The 20,229-nt window shown below is 42.2% G+C and overlaps 1 protein-coding gene across 16 annotated transcripts in view; it reads left to right on the forward strand.

Moving 5' to 3' along the window:
* Positions 1–20,229, forward strand: part of rabgap1l (RAB GTPase activating protein 1-like) — a 458,975-nt gene that overhangs the window by 402,444 nt on the left and 36,302 nt on the right. For all 16 annotated transcript variants that reach the window (XM_069937564.1, XM_069937563.1, XM_069937559.1 and 13 more), the window contains one exon: positions 18,640–18,732. In XM_069937564.1, coding sequence (XP_069793665.1) covers positions 18,640–18,732 — 93 coding nt within the window. The remainder of the gene's footprint in view (positions 1–18,639; positions 18,733–20,229) is intronic.

A 20,229-nucleotide genomic window follows, 5' to 3' on the forward strand; every position in this document is an offset into this window, starting at 1 on the left:
CCTCAACCTGTCCATATCTCTCTGCTTTTCAACTCGATTTAGTGTCATCAGCAAACATAGATACACTACATTCAAACTTCTCTTCCAAATCATTAATGTATATCAGACACAGCAGTGACCCCTGAGCACTCCGCTCACCACTGATGCCAACAAGAGAAACACCCACTAATCCCAACTATCTGCCTTCTATTGGTTAACCAATTCTCTATATGATAATATTTTATCCCCAATTCCATTCAGCCATCTCTTATGGATGTCTTTTATGTAGCACCTTATCGAATGCGAGTCTTGTGCCACCTATACCCCTTTCATGATGGCAGCACCGAGAACAGAGCATGTGCTGAGTAATGAAGGTCTTTGATGATTGCTGCTGCTCTCTATCAGTAGTGGGGAGGGTTTTGTCTGTGATGTCCTGGCTTGTGTCCACTACCTTTCAAGGGTTTTTTTCTCAGGGGTATTGGTGTTTCCATACCAGTTCGTGATGCAGCCGGTCATCACACTTTTCACCCTACCTCTGCAGAACATTTGCCAAGGTTTCTGATGTCATACCAAACCTCCACAAACTCCTGAGGAAGTAGAGGCACGGATGTGCTTTCTTCACAATGTCATTGGTGTGTTGGGTCCAGGAAAGATCCTCCAAGATGGTGACTCCTAAGAACTTGTATTTGCTTACCATCTCCACTTCTGATCCCCCGATGATCACTGGATCTTACACCTCTGGCTTTCCTTCCCTGAAGTTAACAATCAGATCCTTAGTTTTGGTAACATTGAATTCAAAGTTGCTGTTGTTGCACCATTCAGCCAAGTTTTTAATCTCCATCTTGATGCTGACTCATCCCCTTCCTTTATACAACCCACTAATGTATTGTCGGCAAATTTGTAGATGATATTACTGTTGTACTGAGCCACACAGTGGTAGGTGTAAAGTGAGTAGAGCAGGGGGCTAAGAACTGGTGTAGATTATGGAGGATAAGTTCTTACTAGTCTTCATTGATTATAATCTGGAGCTGAGGAAATCCATGACTCAATTACATAGTGGAGTGTTAACTCCTAGGTCTTGGAGTTTGCTGATCAGTTTTGAAGAGATAATGGCATTAAATGCCGAACTGTCGTCGAATAGTAGCATCCTGATGTATGCATCTTTGCTGACCAGGTGTTCCAGGACTTTTTGTAGAGCCAGTGAGATGGCATCCACTGTAGACCTCTGACTACAATAGGCAAACTGGAATGTATCTATGTCATCGCTCAGACAGGAGCTGACATGCCTCATCACCAGTCTTTCAAAACACTCATTCACTTTGAGAGATCTATGGATTTGGACCCCATGGTCTCTGTTCTTCCACGCTGTTAAGAATTCTACCATTAACCATGTGCTCTGCCCTCAAGTTTGATCTTCTAAAATGCATGACTTCATGCTTATCCGTATTGAACTTCATTGGCCACTTTTCTGCCCAACTCTTCATCCTCTGTACTAATGTTGCCTCCTTTATTTTTCAGCAGCCCTACCTTCACTCTTATCATCCTGTTCTTCACATATGGCTAGAACTCCTTAGGGTTTTCTTTAATCCTACTTGCCAAGGCCTTCTCGTGCCCCCTTCTAACTCTCCTGATTTCTCTGGATGCTGTGTAATTTTCATGAGCCCTTTCTGTCTTTTGCTTCCTAAACCAGTGCATGCTTCCTCTTAACTAGCTCTCTCACCTCTTTTGTCAACCACAGTTCACTTATCCTACCATCTTTAACCTGCCTCAGTGCGACAAACCTATCGAGAACCCTGCGCAAGGTTACATAATATATACTTGTTCTCCTCTATCTCCTGTACTCGTTAGTATTTCAAGTGTGACCGAATCAAAGTTTTATATTACTGCAATGTGACTTCCTTACTTTTATGCTCACTGCTGTGGCAATGAAACCAAGCATACCATACGACTGCTTTACCACCCAATTTACATGTGTAGTCACTTTCGTGGATCTATTAACCTAAACCCCCAGATCCCTCTGCATATAGTACATTTAAGAGTCCTGCTATTAACGGTATACGTTTCCCTTACATTTGACCTTCCAAAGTTCAACACCTCACACTTGTTTGGATTAAACTCTATCTTCCATTTCTCTGCCCATATCTGTAACTGAGCTGCAGTATATTCTTTTGTATTCTTTGATTGCCCTCTACACTGTCCATAGCTCCATCAATCATAGAATCAAAGAGTATTACAGCATAGAACAGACCTTTCACCCACAATGTTATGCTGACCTATATAAATCTACTCCACAACAATCTAGCCCTTCTCAATCATACACCCATAACCATCTATTTTTCTTGCATCCATGTGCCTAATGAAGAGTCTTTTAAATGTCCCTACAGTCTCCATAATGCCAACAATGCATTCCAGGCACCCACCAATCTTTATGTTTAAAAAAAAACTTAACTCTGATATCTCCACTAAACTTTATTTCATTCACCTTAAACTGATCTCCACTGGTATTTGCTATTATAGCCCTGAGAAATAAGTGCAGCTCTCCATTCTCTCTATGTCTCTCATTAAGTCTCCCCTCAACCTTCAGCATCTGGAAACTTACTAACCCACCCACCTAATTTTTCATCAGTCACATATATATCTACATATTAAGTGTGTGTGTGGGTATATGTGTATGTGTATAAAATACAATTTTACTACAATTTCAAAATATAGTATGTATACATCATAAACTTCAAGCGTCCCAACACCAATCCCTGCGGAACACCACAGGATCATTGATCTGTAGCTTGGGGACCAACCAATGACAAATCTAAACCATAAATTCACTCTCTATCACATGCATCTATATCTTCTGAATCAACCTATCATGAGGGACCATGTCATGTGCATTATGAAAAATGATGTAGACAACATCCACTGTCCTACCCTCATCAACCTCCTCAAAAGACTTGATCAGATTTGTAAGACACAACCTTCCCTTCACACAGCCATGCTGCCTTTCCTAATCTGACTATGCTTTTCCAAATGTACATAAATCCTATCCCCTCCAGTATCCTCTTCAATAATTTCCCCACCACTGATATGAAGTCCTTTCTTTATGACTGTGAAGATCAATTACACTGGACAACAAAGATTTTGCTTCTGAGATATTTTTGGGTGTATTTAATGATCACAAAAATCACCTTAAAAAGTTCCTATCACTTACCTTTTTAAAATTATAACCTATTTACCAAATTACAATATGTTGCTTCAATCGTACAAAACCACTAAGTGCAACATGTGATTGAAAATTCATTTTCTGCATTCACACTGGGATTTCGTCCCTGCTGATCGTGGTGCAGTCAGTGACAAACATGGTGAAAGGTTTTACCAGGATATTGCAACTATGGAAAAGCAGTATCAGGGCAACGGGCTAAGTACAAATGAAAATCAGCGCCAAAACATTTTGAGGTCAGTTGAATTAATCAATGTGTCAGCATCATTATGCGATTAAATATACTAAATTTAATAAAAATTAATTTAATGTTTCTCCAACTTCCTATGTGATACAGCAAATCTGAAATTATCTTTTTGTTCCTCCTGAAGTTGTCCATCATCATCCCCTTTTTTCAGAAGCAAACCTTTTGAGAAAAATTGTTGTCCAGTGTTATAGTGACACCAGCCAAAAAGCTAATTAATTAATTGCTTCTGCGCAATCTAAACATTGAAAGCAGACCTTAAGCCTGAAGACGTGGTCACACACAGTCAGATGATATGATAACTGCACAAAATTCTTGCAAATGCATTCGACTTACCATGTGTATAGTAACCCAGTAACCTGGTTTCTTTAATGTGGTTGACTGGCAATCAGGTTGTGTGGTTAATGATTCCTTTGCACTCAAATTTCTGGGTAACGAATAAGAGGTGAATGATTACAATCAGGTTCTTGATCACTATAATCCTTGTACAGAGCAGAAATGGTTTCGCTTGTGGCTTTCTCTTTCTGGAAGTTGTTCACTATGCTCTCCTGAATATGATATAAAGTTACTACCACTATGTTCTTTTTTCTCTCTGTACTCGGTTTTGAAACCTGTCAGGGAAGGCACAGTAAAATGGAACTGCCACATTTAATTCAAAGATACTACCATTCAGCACACAATATCTTTGACCCACAATCATCAAGAATGAGGTACAGGAGCATCAAAATCGGGACTGGCAGGCTGGGGAATGGCTTCTTCTCACAGGCTGTGAGAATGATGAACATTATCCTGAAACCTTGGATCTCTTTTCAATGAAATTGAGTAAATTATTCCACAATATTTATACATGTTTATTTTGTAGTATATTTTTATGTATGTATATGTTTGTTAGCTGCTGTGTGAGAAATGTATTCTGTGCATATGTGTATGCACCATTGTGCAGAGAAACACCGTTATGTTGCACGTGTGCAGTCAAATGGTAAACTAGAACGATTCAAGTTAATACTGGGACCACATGTAAAGTAGAGGTTGTCAGCAGCTGATCACATTGTCGTTTGCGAGGCCTCTGAATTGGCTCAGTGGAGAATGGGCTCTATGATAGTCACCCCCTTTTTAGTGGCAGACAATTACAGCGCTGCCCTACTCCCACGAGCGCAATTTTCTGTCCCAGATTGATTTCAAAGATCTCAAGTATTGAAGAAGACAATGGAGTCCTTTATCAGATTATCATGCTCTCTCACAACACCCCTTCCACCCTTCCCAGTGCTGGTGTGGCAAATGGCTATTTGTAAAAAGGGATAATGGAAAGGGTACAGGAGAGGTTTGCTAGGATGCTGCCTGGTTTAGAGGCATGAACAATGGGGAGAGATTGGACAAATGTGGGCTTTTCTCAGGAGCATCAGAGGCTGAGGATAGACCTGATGGAGGTTTATAAAATCAGGAGAGGCTTTGATCGGGTAGACGGTCAGAATGTTTTCCCCAGGGTGAAGCCATCACACACTAGAAGAGGTGTATTTATGGTGAGGGGGAGAAAATTTAAGGGAGATGCGCTGGGCATATATTTTACCCAGAGATTGGTGGGTGCCTAAAACAGGGTGACAGGAGTAGTGGTGGAAGCAACCACAATAATAGTGTTTAAGAGACTTTTGAATAGACACAGGCTTATAAAAGGGAACGTGGAATATTTATCAGTTACAGGCAGCAGAGTTTTGGTTTGATTTGGGCATCACAGACACTGCACAAATACAGTGACCCACGTGTTCTATGTACACAGTGGTGACTATTTTCTCAGCTGTGAGTATCTCTGCAGGAATTATTGCCCATCCTTAATTGCCCTAAGAAGGTGATGTGCCATTCCTGAACCTCTGTGGCTTGTATTCAACATACTATCATAGTCATGTGATGATGTAGAAGGGAATTCTCATATACATATATAAATATGTATATAAAAATGTGTGTATTTTATTTATATATATATATATATATAAAAGTATATATATATATATATATATATAAAAGTATATATATATATATATAAAAGTATATATATATAAAAGTATATATATATATATAAAAGTATATATATATAAAAGTATATATATATATATATAAAAGTATATATATATATATAAAAGTATATATATATATAAAAGTATATATATATATATATAAAAGTATATATATATATATATAAAAGTATATATATATATATATAAAAGTATATATATATATATAAAAGTATATATATATATATATATATATAAAAGTATATATATATATATATATATATATATAAAAGTATATATATATATATATATATAAAAGTATATATATATATATATATATAAAAGTATATATATATATATATATATAAAAGTATATATATATATATAGTATATTTTAAAATTCAGAGATCCAGCAGAGTAAACATGCCTTTCAGGAACACAAACCTGTGCCGCCCAAATACACACTTGAAACTAATTAACCTACTAGCTCTCATACATCTTTGGAATGTGGGAGGAAACTGGGCATGGAGAACATATAAATTCCTTACAGACAGCGGCGGATTTGAATTCAGGTCACTGGCGCTGTATGAGTGTTGCGCTAATCGCTGTATGAACTGTGCTGCCCTATTTAGGGTGGTGAGTGGGCTAAGCTATTGCTGAACGATGCCAGCTTTGGCTGCTGCTGAGCTATACTCACTAGTCAAGAGCAGAATATTTCATATTTCTCCTGGCCTCTTGTCTTGTTGATAGAACATTGAATATGCCCTTCAGCCATGATGCATGTACCCGCTGTGATGCCAAATGAAACAAATCCTATCTGCTTGTATGTGATTCATGTGTTTGTCTCAATGCCTCAAGTATCACCATTGTATCTGCTTTCACTGCCCCCTCTGGCAGTGCGCTCCAAATACCTATCACTCCATGTAGGAACCAAACTTGTCTCTCTGGTTCTCTTTAAAACTACCCTCACTCACCTGAAAGATATGCCCTCCAGTATAAGACATTGCCACCCTAGAGGGGAAAAAAAAACATCTCTGTCTCTCCACACCTTTCAATTTTACATTGAGTTTCACAGCCCAACTTGTTCATGCTGACGAAGTTGGTTCCATTTGCTTGTGTTCAGTCTGTATCCTTATTTGGAGTACTGTGTACAGTTTTTGGCCCCTTAGAAGAGATGTAATGATGTTGGAGAGAGTACAAAGAAGATTTACCTGGATGATTCCTGGAATGCGAGGGTTAACCTATGAGGAACGTTTATTAGCTCTTGGACTGTATTCATTGGAGACTAGAAGAATGAGAGAGGATCTCAGAAACATTTTGAATGCTGAACCTGTCGGAAAGTTTTTTAACTGTTACAATTGTTTCCCCTTTATCACTTCTTCAGGAAATATGTTCCACAAACCCTCCATCCTCTGTATGAAAAAGGTGATCCTTGGGTCCCTTTTAAATCTTCCCCTCGTACCTTAAATTGATGGCATATATTTTTAGACTCCTTACCCTGAGTGATTTTATAAACCTCTATAAGGACCCTCTCAACCTTTCACACTACTGGGAGAAAGGTCCCAGTCTATTCTTGTCACCCAATTTCTTCAGTCCCAGTAACAACCTCATGAATCCTTTCTGCACACTTTCTAGCTTAATAACATTCAGGGATTCCAATGCTCCAGGAAGAAAGGTCCTAGCCCATAACTTCCATCGGGTCTCCCCTCAGCCTTCAACACTCTGGAGAAAACAACTCAAGTTTGCCCAACTTCCCCTTATAGCTCACCTGTGTAATCCAGGCAACATCCTAGTGGTCCTTTACTGTTTCCTCACCAAAAGCTTTGGATCCTTCCCAGAATGCAGCAACCAGAATGGCACACAGTGTTCCAAATGTGGTCTCACCTAAAGCTTATGCACTTGCGACATGACTTTGACTTTTATATGCAGTGCTCCAGACTAGTAAAGGCAAGCATGCTTTGTGCCTTCTTTTCTACCCTGCCAACTTGTGTTGTCACTTTCATGGATTTATGGACCTGCACTCTTAAGATCTCTCTGAACTTCAATGCTCCCAGTGGTCCTACAATTTATACTTTACTCTTAGATTGGACCTCCCAAAATGCAAGATCTTACGCTTGTATAGATTAAGATCCATCTGTCATTCCTCCACCAATGTCTCCAACTGATCTATGCATCCTGATGTTGTTGACACTATGGTTTTGGATTCCATGCAATAGGTCATTCTGCACAGATACCCAAGCAACGAGTTTTCTTGGTCTTGCAGCACTGCCTCAAAGAGCTGTGGGGAAGACAGCAACTAATACCCCTGAGCATAAAGCCCTCCAAAAGGTAGTGGACACATTTCAGGACATTGCAGGCAAAACTCTCCCCACTATCAAGAACAGCAGCAATCATCAAGGATCCACACCACCCAGCACACACTCTGTCCTCACTGCTGCCATCAGGAAAAAGGTATAGGTGCCATAAGACTCGCACCACCAGGATTAAGAACAGCTGCTACCCCACCACCATCAGACTCCTCAACAACAAAGTCAATCAGGGATTCATTTAAGGACTTTGACTTGTGCATTTTATTTATCTTTTTATTTTCTCTTTATTGCACAGTCATTATGTTTACATTCATCATCTGTTTACAATTCCTTCTTTGTTTACACGTGTACAGTTATTTTTGCACTACAAATAAGTGGTAATTCTGCCTTACCCACAGAAAAAGAATCTCAGCTTTGTACGTGATGTCATGTTTGAACTCTGACAATAAATCTGAAATCCAGTATAAGATAATCTTAAGTGCCGGGTATAGTCCATCTGCAGCACAGGTGGAAATTTAGCTGCACTAACCCTCCCCCATACTGGGGATCACTGTGGAGGAGAAGTGCATGATCTCTGGACACGCTGCATTAGTACTGTGGCTACAAGAAGAGGTGGAAGGTCCTCCATCAGCCAGCTCCCCACCATGACTACCAGCCCCCCCACATCTCCATCGGGCACACAAAACTCAAAACGGTCAACCAGTTTACCTATCTTGGCTGCACCATTTCATCAGATGCAAGGATCGACAATGAGATAGACAACAGACTCGCCAAGGCAAATAGCGCCTTTGGAAGACTACACAAAAGAGTCTGGAAAAACAACCAACTGAAAAACCTCACAAAGATAAGCGTATACAGAGCCGTTGTCATACCCACACTCCTGTTCGGCTCCGAATCATGGGTCCTCTACCGGCACCACCTACGGCTCCTAGAACGCTTCCACCAGCGTTGTCTCCGCTCCATCCTCAACATCCATTGGAGCGCTCACACCCCTAACGTCGAGGTACTCGAGATGGCAGAGGTCGACAGCATCGAGTCCACGCTGCTGAAGATCCAGCTGCGCTGGATGGGTCACGTCTCCAGAATGGAGGACCATCGCCTTCCCAAGATCGTATTATATGGCGAGCTCTCCACTGGCCACCGTGACAGAGGTGCACCAAAGAAAAGGTACAAGGACTGCCTAAAGAAATCTCTTGGTGCCTGCCACATTGACCACCGCCAGTGGGCTGATAACGCCTCAAACCGTGCATCTTGGCGCCTCACAGTTTGGCGGGCAGCAGCCTCCTTTGAAGAAGACCACAGAGCCCACCTCACTGACAAAAGGCAAAGGAGGAAAAACCCAACACCCAACCCCAACCAACCAATTTTCCCTTGCAACCGCTGCAATCGTGTCTGCCTGTCCCGCATCGGACTGGTCAGCCACAAACGAGCCTGCAGCTGACGTGGACTTTTTACCCCCTCCATAAATCTTCGTCCGCGAAGCCAAGCCAAAGACAAGAAGAGGTGGAAGGCTGACTAACACTGGCAAGTGACTCGTTTCCTGACACCCAAAGGTATCCTGCCACCTGCACGGCACCACTCAAATTATTCTGCGATCTTGCAATCCTCGGTGGGGTAAAATCCACTTTCAGTACATTTTCTTGACAGGTCTAGCCTGATGGGCACTATGAGAGGTCAGCAGAACGTGGAGTACAAAGGGATTCTTGAAAGACTTAAAATAGTTGCATGTATACAAGAAAAAATAGTGAGTTAGGAGTATGTGGTAGGAAAAGATCATCTTATTGTGGAGTACTTTGGCTTGGCTTCGCGGACGAAGATTTATGGAGGGGTATGTCCACGTCTGCTGCAGGCTCGTTGTCAACTGACAAGCCCGATGCGGGACAGGCAGGCACGGTTGCAGCGGCTGCAAGGGAAAATTGGTTGGTTGGGGTTGGGTGTTGGGTTTTTCCTCCTTTGTCTTTTGTCAGTGAGGTGGGCTCTGCGGTCTTCTTCAAAGGAGGTTGCTGCCCGCCAAACTGTGAGGCGCCAAGATGCACGATTGGAGGCGATATCAGCCCACTGGCAGTGGTCAATGTGGCAGGCACCAAGAGATTTCTTTAAGCAGTCCTTGTACCTCTTCTTTGGTGCACCTCTGTCTCGGTGGCCAGTGGAGAGCTTGCCATAGAACACAATCTTGGGAAGGCGATGGTCCTCCATTCTGGCGACGTGACCCACGCAGCACAGTTGGGTCTTCAGCAGCATGGATTCGATGCTTGCGGACTCTGCCAGGTCAAGTACTTCGATGTTGGTGATGAAGTCATTCCAATGAATGTTGAGGATGGAGCGGAGACAGCGCTGATGGAAGCGTTCTAGGAGCCGTAGGTGATGCCAGTAGAGGACCCATGATTCGGAGCTGAACTGGAGCGTGGGTATGACAACGGCTCTGTACACGCTGATCTTTGTGTGTTTCTTCAGGTGGTTGTTTTTCCAGACTCTTTTGTGTAGTCTTCCAAAGGTGCTATTTGCCTTGGTGAGTCTGTTGTCTATCTCTTTGTCGATCCTTGCATCAGATGAAATGGTGCAGCCGAGGTAGGTAAACTGGTTGACCGTTTTGAGTTCTGTGTGCCCAATGGAGATGTGGGGGGGCTGGTGGTCATGGTGGGGAGCTGGCTGATGGAGGACCTCTGTTTTCTTCAGGCTGACTTCCAGGCCAAACATTTTGGCAGTTTCCGCAAAACAGGACGTCATGCGCTGGAGAGCTGGCTCTGAATGGGCAACTAAAGCAGCATCGTCTGCAAAGAGTAGTTCACGGACAAGTTGCTCTTGTGTCTTGGTGTGAGCTTGCAGGCGCCTCAGATTGAAGAGACTGCCATCCGTGCGGTACCGGATGTAAACAGCGTCTTCATTGTTGAGGTCTTTCATGGCTTGTTTCAACATCATGCTGAAGAAGATAGTAAAGAGGTTTGGTGCGAGGACGCAGTCTGCTTCACGCCGTTGTCAATGGAGAAGGGTTCGGAGAGCTCATTGCTGTATCTGACCCGACCTTGTTGGTTTTCGTGCAGTTGGATAACTATGTTGAACTTGGGGGGGCATCCGAGGCGCTCTAGTATTTGCCAAAGCCCTTTCCTGCTCACGCTGTCAAAGGCTTTGGTGAGGTCAACAAAAGTGATGTAGAGTCCTTTTTTTTATTCTCTGCACTTTTTTTGGAGCTGTCTGAGGAGTATTGTGTAGTAGGTTTACATGAATTGGCAAAAGCAGAAATGCTGGAGGAACTCAACAGGTTTTGCAGCATCCTTAGGAGGTAAAGATATATAATTGGTGCTTTGGACTTGAGCCCTTCTTCAAGATCTTAAGGACACTGAGACCTGCTGAGTTCCTCCAGCATTTGTGTTTTTGCTACAATTACACTGTCTCCAGTCTTTCGTGTTTCACTTGCATTGATTGGCACAACATCAAAGGGCCTGTACTGTACTGCAATGTTCCATGACACTGAGGGTCATGATCCCTTACCTACTTGGCTCTTCCGGTAAGACAGGACAGATCCAACGTGGCTGATGGAGTTAAAGGAATGATTTGAAATCACTGCTTCTTGACTCATCCATGGGATGTTTTGTCTCTGGTTCCCAGCTGACACTTGACGGGTTCAGCTGGTGTAATTGTTCTTTTGTCACTGGAAATCTGTAGTAGATGTCCTGCCGGTCTCATTTCCATTGTCTTTTTACAGCACATGAGTACAATTCATTATCTTGCTAAGCTACATTAGAGAGCTCTCAAATGTTCACCACCAAATCTGCAGTCACACCAGAACTGGTAAACCAAACAAGTTTGCTGCTGTCGAGTTCTTGCGACATTTTGGCAGTCCAGTTGGTCATCATTGCAAACAATAACTTTTTAAAATGTAAATTTAATTAAATCATGTTAATCCACAAGACTCAGGAGCAGGATGAGCCCCTTCAGCCCATTGAGTCTGCCCTGTCATTCAAATTGTGTATTTTACTTCTCAACTCCATTCTCTCCACAACCTTTGTCATCCTAACAATAACTGATCAGCCTCCACTTTAAATCTACTCAATGATTTGACCTCCAAAGCTGTCTATGCCAATGAATTCCACAGATTTGCCATCCTTTCGCTGAAGAAACTTCTCGTCTGCTATTTTCCCTACCCTTTAATGTTGACAGTTCTCCTCCAACTGATGCGGTTCGATCTGCTGTGTTTCTCCAAGGAGATTTTTTTGGTAACTACTCTGCTATTTTAACATTTTTTTTTAAATTGCCCTTTGGAAATATATTGTTGGTTGACAGGTGCTTTAGGATCCCCTAAAGCAATGAGAGAGCCCTCAGATAGTCAGTTTGCATTGGTCTTCACACCTGCATTGTTAACTCTACACAAACTGCACAGGAGGATCTCAGGGGAAGGTCCAAGAATTGTGTAGGAAGCATTTGGTAGGTTAGTCCACCTTTGGAAGAGATGTCTAATCAAAATGTCGGTTTAAATGTGCAGAGGTACACAAAATGTTTGCACATGCAGGGTTTAGGGCAGCGCACAAAAGTACTAACGAAACTTAACAGGTAATGTAGCTGATTATCTGGGTCAGACCCAAAACTTTGACTGCCTATTGCTTTCCATGGATGCTGTCCGCCTGACCCGTTGAGTTCCTCTAGCACTTTTGTGTACTTAAATGCACAGATCTTTTTCTGTTTTATCTAGACTTTTGCTTTAAAATCACTTGCCTCCATCATTTATCAATTCTTTTCATGTTCTTCAAAATTTCTAGCAGATCATCTCAAATCTTTGCCAAAAAGTGGAGCGCCTGTAAGAAGTTTGTACATCCTTCCCATGTCTGCATGGGTTTCCCCTGAGTACTCTGGTTTCTCCCTCCATTCAAAACTTAAAGGGGTTGTATGCCTATTGGAAGTAATTGGGCAGCATGGGCTCATGGTCCAAAAGGGCCTATATCATTCTGTATGTCAAAAACAACCCAAATTCCAAAACTTTGCTCCATGATCTGAACTTCTATTACTTCAGAAACCACCTTAGTGGCAGTGACAACTGCACACAGTTCACCAGCTGGAGTTTCAATCAGGGATGAAATAAATTGTTGGATAGCTTTAACTTCCTATGGACAAAGGAACCTGGCCCAAAAAGTTGGTCATCACTTGCATTCTGTGAATGCTGCGTGACCTGCAGTTTCTCCAGTATGTTTGTGTATTGCACAAAATAAATTCCATTCCTTAAAGTGTCAGGTCCAAATGTGTTGGAAGTGTGAGGGAAAGTTGTTCTATCCAGGCTTGGAGTTCCCAAGTTTGGAAATTAAGGGATGGTCAAATGACATGGCTTATATTGTGAGAGGTTCTGAATATAGAATGGGGAAGTCTTCCTGCAGTTGAATAGAGCCTTGATAAGGCCACACCTTGAGTATTGTGGACGGGTTTGGTTTCCTTATCTGAGATAACACATTCACTTCATTGAGAGAGTGCAGCGAAGATTCACCATTTGGGTTCCTGGGATGGCAGGACTGATAAAGGAAGACTGGATAGACCAAGGTTACTGGAAATTAGAAGAATAAGAGGAGATCTCACTGAGTCGTTTAAAATTCTGACAGGACTAGACAGGTGTGATGGATTATGTTATATTTTACATTGCATATAGATATGTTTTAAAGGAAATAAATTGTGGCAGGGTTTTTTTTAGTATAGCTCACAAACAAATACAAACAGAGCTCTGGCATTTTAAATGAGATCTGTTTTGAAGTCTTTGTATTTGTGTGTGTTTTGAAGTCTTTGTATTTGTGTGTAACCTACATTTAAAAAATCTTACCACAATTTATCTCCTTTAAAACATATCTACATACAATATAAAATATAACATAATCTGTCACACAGGTTAAATCCAAGAAGAATGTTCCTCAGATTGCAGAAATCAAGAACAAAGTGTGAAAGTCTAAGGACAAGGGAGAAGCCATTTAGGACTGAGATGCGGAGAAACTTATTCACACCAAGAGTTGTGAACTTGTGGAGCTCCCTGCCATAGACAGTTGTTGAGGCCTGTTCATTAGATAAATTCCAAAGGGAGTTGGATATGGCTCTTATGGCTAAAGGGATCACGGGATGTGGAGAAAAAGCAGGAATAGAGAATTAAGATTACATAATCTCCCATGATTGTATTGAATGTCGACTATTATGAGATGCTTTCAGAGGTTGGTCATGGCCAGAATTAACTCACACCTAAGAAAAGACCCATACCTAATGTGCCTACTGGCACATTTGCTCCACAGTAGATGCAATGCCACGGGCTCTCCACTTAGCCCTGGATCACCTGGACAACAGCAATACGTACATCAGGCTGCTTTTCATTGATTACAGCTTAGCTTTCTACATCATCATCCCCTTAGTACTGGTCAGCAAGCTTCAAAGCCTGGGCCTTCTCCTCAGTGCTGATCAACAGAGGCACACCTCAAGGATGCATGCTTAGCCTACTGCTCCACTCTCTCTACACCCACGACTGTGTGCCTAAGTACAATTCAAATACCATTTACAAATTTGCCGATGTCACCATGATCATTGGCAGAATCACAGATGGCAATGAGGAAGCATAAAGGAGTGAGATGGATCAGTTAGTTGAGTGGTGTCACAACAACCTTGCAGTGAACATTGGCAAATTTAAGGACTTCAGGAAGGGAAATCAGCAGAACACAAAACTCTCCTCATCAAGGAGTCAGCAGTGGAAAGGGAAAAGAACTTCAAATCCACAAACATGGCTCCCCTCCACCACTATAAACTCAGCCCTCACCTGCATCTCCTCTATTTCCCACTCATCTGTCCTGGCTCCCTCTGCCCCCAGGCGCCACAAACATAGAATCCCCATATCCTCACCCACCAGCCTCCACATCCAACATATTATCTGCCAGAATTTCTGGCACTTCAGTTCCCCACCATAAGACACATTTTTCCTTCTCCCCTCTCGGTCTTCTGCAAGGACCGCTCCCTCCGTGATTTCCCTCATGCATTCATCCCTTCCCACCCATCGCATCCCGACACCTTCCCCTGTGCCTGAAGACGCACACCCATCGTTACAAAAACAGCTTAATCCCCTCTGCCATCATATTTCTCAACAAACAATGAACATGTAGACACTATCTCACTTTTTTTTGCACTAATTATTTATTGTTAAATAATGGAACCGTAATTTATTGGAATTTTGCACCTGTATTGCGCAATACTGCTGCCATAAAACAACAAATTTCATGATGCATGTTCATAGAACCTAGAGCATAAACATTATGGCACAGTACAGGCCCTTCAGCTCTTGATGTTGAGCCAACCTATATATTCTAACTTAAAAAATAAATAAACCCTTCCTGCCCTGTGCCCCTCTATTTTTCTTTCATCCATGTGCCTGTCTAAGAGTCTCTTAAATGCCCATAATGTTTCACCCTTCACCACTATCCCTGGCAAGGCATCCACAACTCTCCATGTATATAAATGTCTCCCCTAAACTTTCCTCCCTTCACTTTGTAGAGATGTGTTTGCTATTCCTGCCCTGGGTAAAAGGCACTAGCTATCCATCCAGTCTATGCCTCTCAGAATCTTGTAGTCCTCTAAGTCTCCTCTCATCCTTCTTCACTCCAAAGAGAACACTATAATGAGGTGGCCAGAACTGAACACCATAATTCTAAATGTGGTCTCACCAGAAATTTGTAGAGTTGAAGTATGGCCTCTCAACTCTTGAACTCAATCCCCCTGTTAATGAAGCCCAACATCCCATAGGTCTTCTTAACTATCCTATCAACCTGCACTGCAACCCTCTATTGTATGGATGTATGGATTTGGACCCCAAGTACCCTCTATTCCTTTACTCTCCTAAGTAATTGACCTTCCAAAATGCATCATCTCACACTTACCCAGATTGAACTCCATTTGCCACTTTTCCAACCAACTCTGCATCCTGTGTTAACCTACAACAACCTTCAGCTCCATCCACAACTCCTCCAACCTTTGTATCAACTGCAAACTTACTGACCCATCCTTCAGCTTCTTCATCTAGATCATTTATAAAATCACTAAGGGCAGAGGTTGCGGTTCCAGAACAGATTCCTGCAGAACTCCACTCATTACTGATCTCCAGGCAGAATGCTGGTACTTTTGATCCACTACTACACTCTACTTTCTACTTGCAAGCCAATTTTTAATTCACACAGCCAAGGTTTCGTAGATCCCATGCCTCATGACTTTCTGAACGTCTCTCATGGGGACCTTGTCAAATGCCTTTCTAAAATCCATATAGACCACACCTCCTGCCCAACCCTCATCTTGACAATAAGCCTGATTCTGAATCTGATTGATAGTGCAGGCTCAAAGAGCCGATTGACCTCACTCTTGCTCCTATTTTGTACAAATCAGTGGTTCTCGACCTTTTTCTTTCCACTCACATACCACTTTAAATATTCCCTATGCCATGGGTGCTCTGTGATTAGTAAGGGACTACTTAAAGTGGTATGTGAGTGGAAAGAAAAAGGTTGAAAACCATTGTTTTTAATCATACCTAATTGAACTGTTATGTGCACAGTTTCAGAATTCCAAAGGAAATGCGCCAATGACAATTTTTCTCAAGCAAAAAATAAATCTGTAACAATTGGGTCTAGAGTAGACAGTAAGCACCTTTTTGCTAGGGTGGCAATGGCCAATACCAGGCAACATCTGTTAATGGTGAATGGAGGAAAGTTTAGGAGAGATGTAGGTGCATGAATTGCTTTGCTAGGGGTGGTGATGGAGGCTGGTACAATAAGCACATTTTAAAGACTCTTAGATAGGCACAAGGATATAAGAAAAGAGAAGGGTTATTGGCTGTTAAGGAGGGAACAGTTAGATTGATGTGGAGTAAGTTTATATGGGTCAGCGCAACATAATGGGCTGAAGGGCCTGCACTGTTCTGTAATGTTCCATGCAAGTTAAAGAACCTATAGGGGTGGCCTGTAATCAATACTAAAGTCAAAATTATGACTTGGGATCTGCTCAAGTGTTCTCACTGAAGTCAGTTGCACTGTAGGATTTTGCATGTCTTGTTAAGCAAGGGTTTTAAACGATGTTTGATGTCACCACACACATGTCCAGTGACCTCACTGATATGCTGGCTGAATTCTACATTACATCTTTCAATCCTCACTGGAAAATGGTTCTCTAAATCTTGGATGGTGATGAAGAGTTTTGAAAGCCTGGTGTTAAAGCATGGCTCTAGTCTACACAAAGTCCTGGAACACCTGGACAGAAAAGATGCATTCATCAGGATGCTCTTTATCAACAACAGTTTGGCATTTAACACCATCATCCCCTCAAACCGATCAGCAAACTCCAAGACCTGGGACTCAACACCCCACTGAGCATACAGGAGGGAGATTGAAAACTTGGCTGAATGGTGCACCAACAACAACCTTGGACTCATTGTCAACAAAACCAAGGAGCTGATTGTTGACTTCAGAAAGGAAAATCAGAGTTATAAGATCCAGTGATCATTGGGGTTCAGAGGTGGAGAAGGTGAGCAAATTTAAGTTCTTGGGAGTCACTATCTCAGATAATCTTTCCTGGAGCTAACACATCAGCATTTCTACCTCCTTAGGAGATTGCAGATATTTGGTATGTTACCAGAAACCCTGGCAAATTTCTACAAATGTGTAGTGGAAAGTGTGCAGACCAGCTGCATCATGGTCTAGTATGTGGACACCAATACCCCTGAATGTAAAGCCATGCAAAAGGTAGTGGACACAGCCCAGGACATCACAGCTAAAACCCTCCCCACCATCAAGAACATCTGCAGGGGGTGCTGTTGTTGGAGAGCGGCAGCAATCATCAAGGATCCACACCACCCAGCACCCGCTCTGTTCTCACTGCTGGCATCAGAAAAGAGATATAGGTGTCACAAGACTCACACCACCAGGTTCAGGAACAGCTGCTCCCCTCTACCACACCCCTCCCCCCTCCATCATCAGACTTTTCACAACAAATTCAATCAGGGTCTCATTTAATGACTCTAACTTGTGCACTTTAATTATTTTTAAAATTTCTGTCTGTATTTGCAGAGTCAATTTGTTTACATTCGTTATCTGTTTACAGTTCTTTATTTGTTTACATGTGTACCTTGTGTACTGTTTTTTTTTTGTACTACCAATATGTGGTAATTCTGCCTCGTCCACAGAAAAAGAATCTCAGAATTGTATGGGATGCCATGTATGTACTCTGGCAATAAATCTGAATCTGAGAGTTGCAACAGCAAGCAAATGGGAATATCATTTTGTATAAGCTCCCCATACAAGTCCTCCCTCTGAAATAAATCTCTGTGTCTTCATGGTCGCTGGGTGTCAGTCTTGGAACTCCCTTTCCAACAGGACTGTCTGAGCACCTTCACAAGAGGGACAACATTATTGTTTCTTTTCATACACATTACTTTGTACAGATGCACTGGAATTCTTGCTCCCTGCAGCCGGGATGGGCAATAAATGCTGGCTCGTGGCACATCCTATAAATTCAAAGAAAATGAAATCTCAATACTTTTGTGATTCAGGTAAACTCCACTGAGGAAAAGATGGTGAAAAATGTACCTTGCTGTCCCAAAACAGTATGATTGGCTGGAGATTACAAAGATAATGCATGGGATAGGAAGTCGGGAAGAATTTGTAAACTTAATAAAATATGCAGGCAGGTTTTATTTGCACTGTCCCCAAAATGATGAGCCCGTCGTCTTTAGTTTTCGATGTGCCGAGCTGTACATAACCTTCACCACACAGGGCGTAATGACAGGAACTATCAACAGTTCCCTCAGCAAGGAGAACTTGGCACTAATGCGTTCCGGAGGCAGAGACCTGTGAGGGCTGTGTAAATTTCCACTAACCTCCCACTCTCCTTCAATCTCTCCAGGTGCCAACAAAGAAACTGAAGAAATATGAGAAGGAGTACCACAGCATGAGAGAGCTGCAGGCCCAGCAGGAGGATCCCATCGACAGATACAAGGTAGAGAGAAGTGTGGAAAACCTGTCTTGGTGTGATGTATGAAGAGTGTGGGACCTCAGCGCAGCTGAGAGAAAGCAGGGTTCGTGTCTGGAACCTGTAGTGCAGGCTGCACTGTCAAAGCAATTACTGGAGTCAATTTAATGAGAGCCATGAAAATGTCAAAACTTGAGGAACCAACCAGGGAGCAGATTGTTTAAGATCTGCTGTTGTGTAATGAGACAGAATTAATTAATGATCTTGTAGTGACGGTCCTCTTAGGAAAGAATAATCATAGCATGTTAGACATCAGATGTAAAATGAGGGAAGGTCCCTGGGCCTGCTGATGAAATAACTCACTGCAAATGCTGAATGTAATTTCAAGATGGGTATGGAGAAGGATAAGGATAATCTGCAAATTAAGATCTTGAGTGGTGGGGGAGGGGGAAATCAGTCAATTTCAAGGTCATATTGTGGCCTGCCAGAACTATACTGGGAACTTCTTTCAGAAGTATGTACAATATATCTGGTAGTTGAGAGTTTAGGACCATCATGTTCCTCCAGTCTGGAGATGAGGTGTACCTTGGCTTGCTGCAGGTGTGAAGGAGGATATTTCTGAGGCCTTGACAGAAGTATCATTGGCCACAGGTGAGGTGCAAGATGATGGCAGACAAGTGGGCATGGACAGAATAGAGAAGCCAAGCAATTTACAGATGTCTGAGACTACTATCTGTCGTGAGGGAGCTGCAGGGGAAAATCTTCACTGGCAGCAACAGATGCAGTGACTTTATTTGAGGAGGCCAGTGGGAGTAAGGCAGGTCTATTCGTCTCAATATCATTTGCAGGAAATTTACTGGAAAAAATCCTGAGGGATAGAATTAATCCTTACTTAAAAAGACAGGGAATGATCAAAGATGGTCAGCATGGTGTTTTTAGCGAGAGATCCCTGTCTGATCAATTTGACTGAATGTATCAGGGATGAAAACAGTATTGAATCAAAGGATAAAGGGGGGGGATCTCATTGAAACCAACCAAATATTGAAAGGACTGGATAGAGTGGACGGGAATAAAAAAATTTCCAGCAGTGGGAAAGTCGAGGACCAGAGGGCAGACTAAAGGGACATCCTTTAAGAACAGAGATGAGGAGAAATTTCTTCAGCCAGAAAGTGATGAATCTCTGGAATTCACTCCACAGATGTTTGATAGGCTTTTGATGAGTAAGGATATCAAAGGTTATGGTGAGAAGGCAGGAGAGCAGGGTTGAGAAGAACAATACATCAACCATGATTTGAATGGCAGAGCAGCGTCAGGGCCAGATGGCCTGATTCTGCTCCTACATCTTATCATCAATGTAGTTGGTGTAGTCTGCATGGACTTCATTAAAGCCTTTGACAAGGTTCCACCTGGGAGACTGATCCCAAAGATTAGAGCCATGGGATTCAGAGCAAATGGTAAATGATCTTCTAATAGAAAGCAGAGATAATAGAGAGTTGCTCTTTTGATTGAGTCAATAACTAGTGG

Source organism: Narcine bancroftii, chromosome 5, assembly GCF_036971445.1.
Source record: "Narcine bancroftii isolate sNarBan1 chromosome 5, sNarBan1.hap1, whole genome shotgun sequence".
NCBI classification, from domain to species: domain Eukaryota; kingdom Metazoa; phylum Chordata; class Chondrichthyes; order Torpediniformes; family Narcinidae; genus Narcine; species Narcine bancroftii.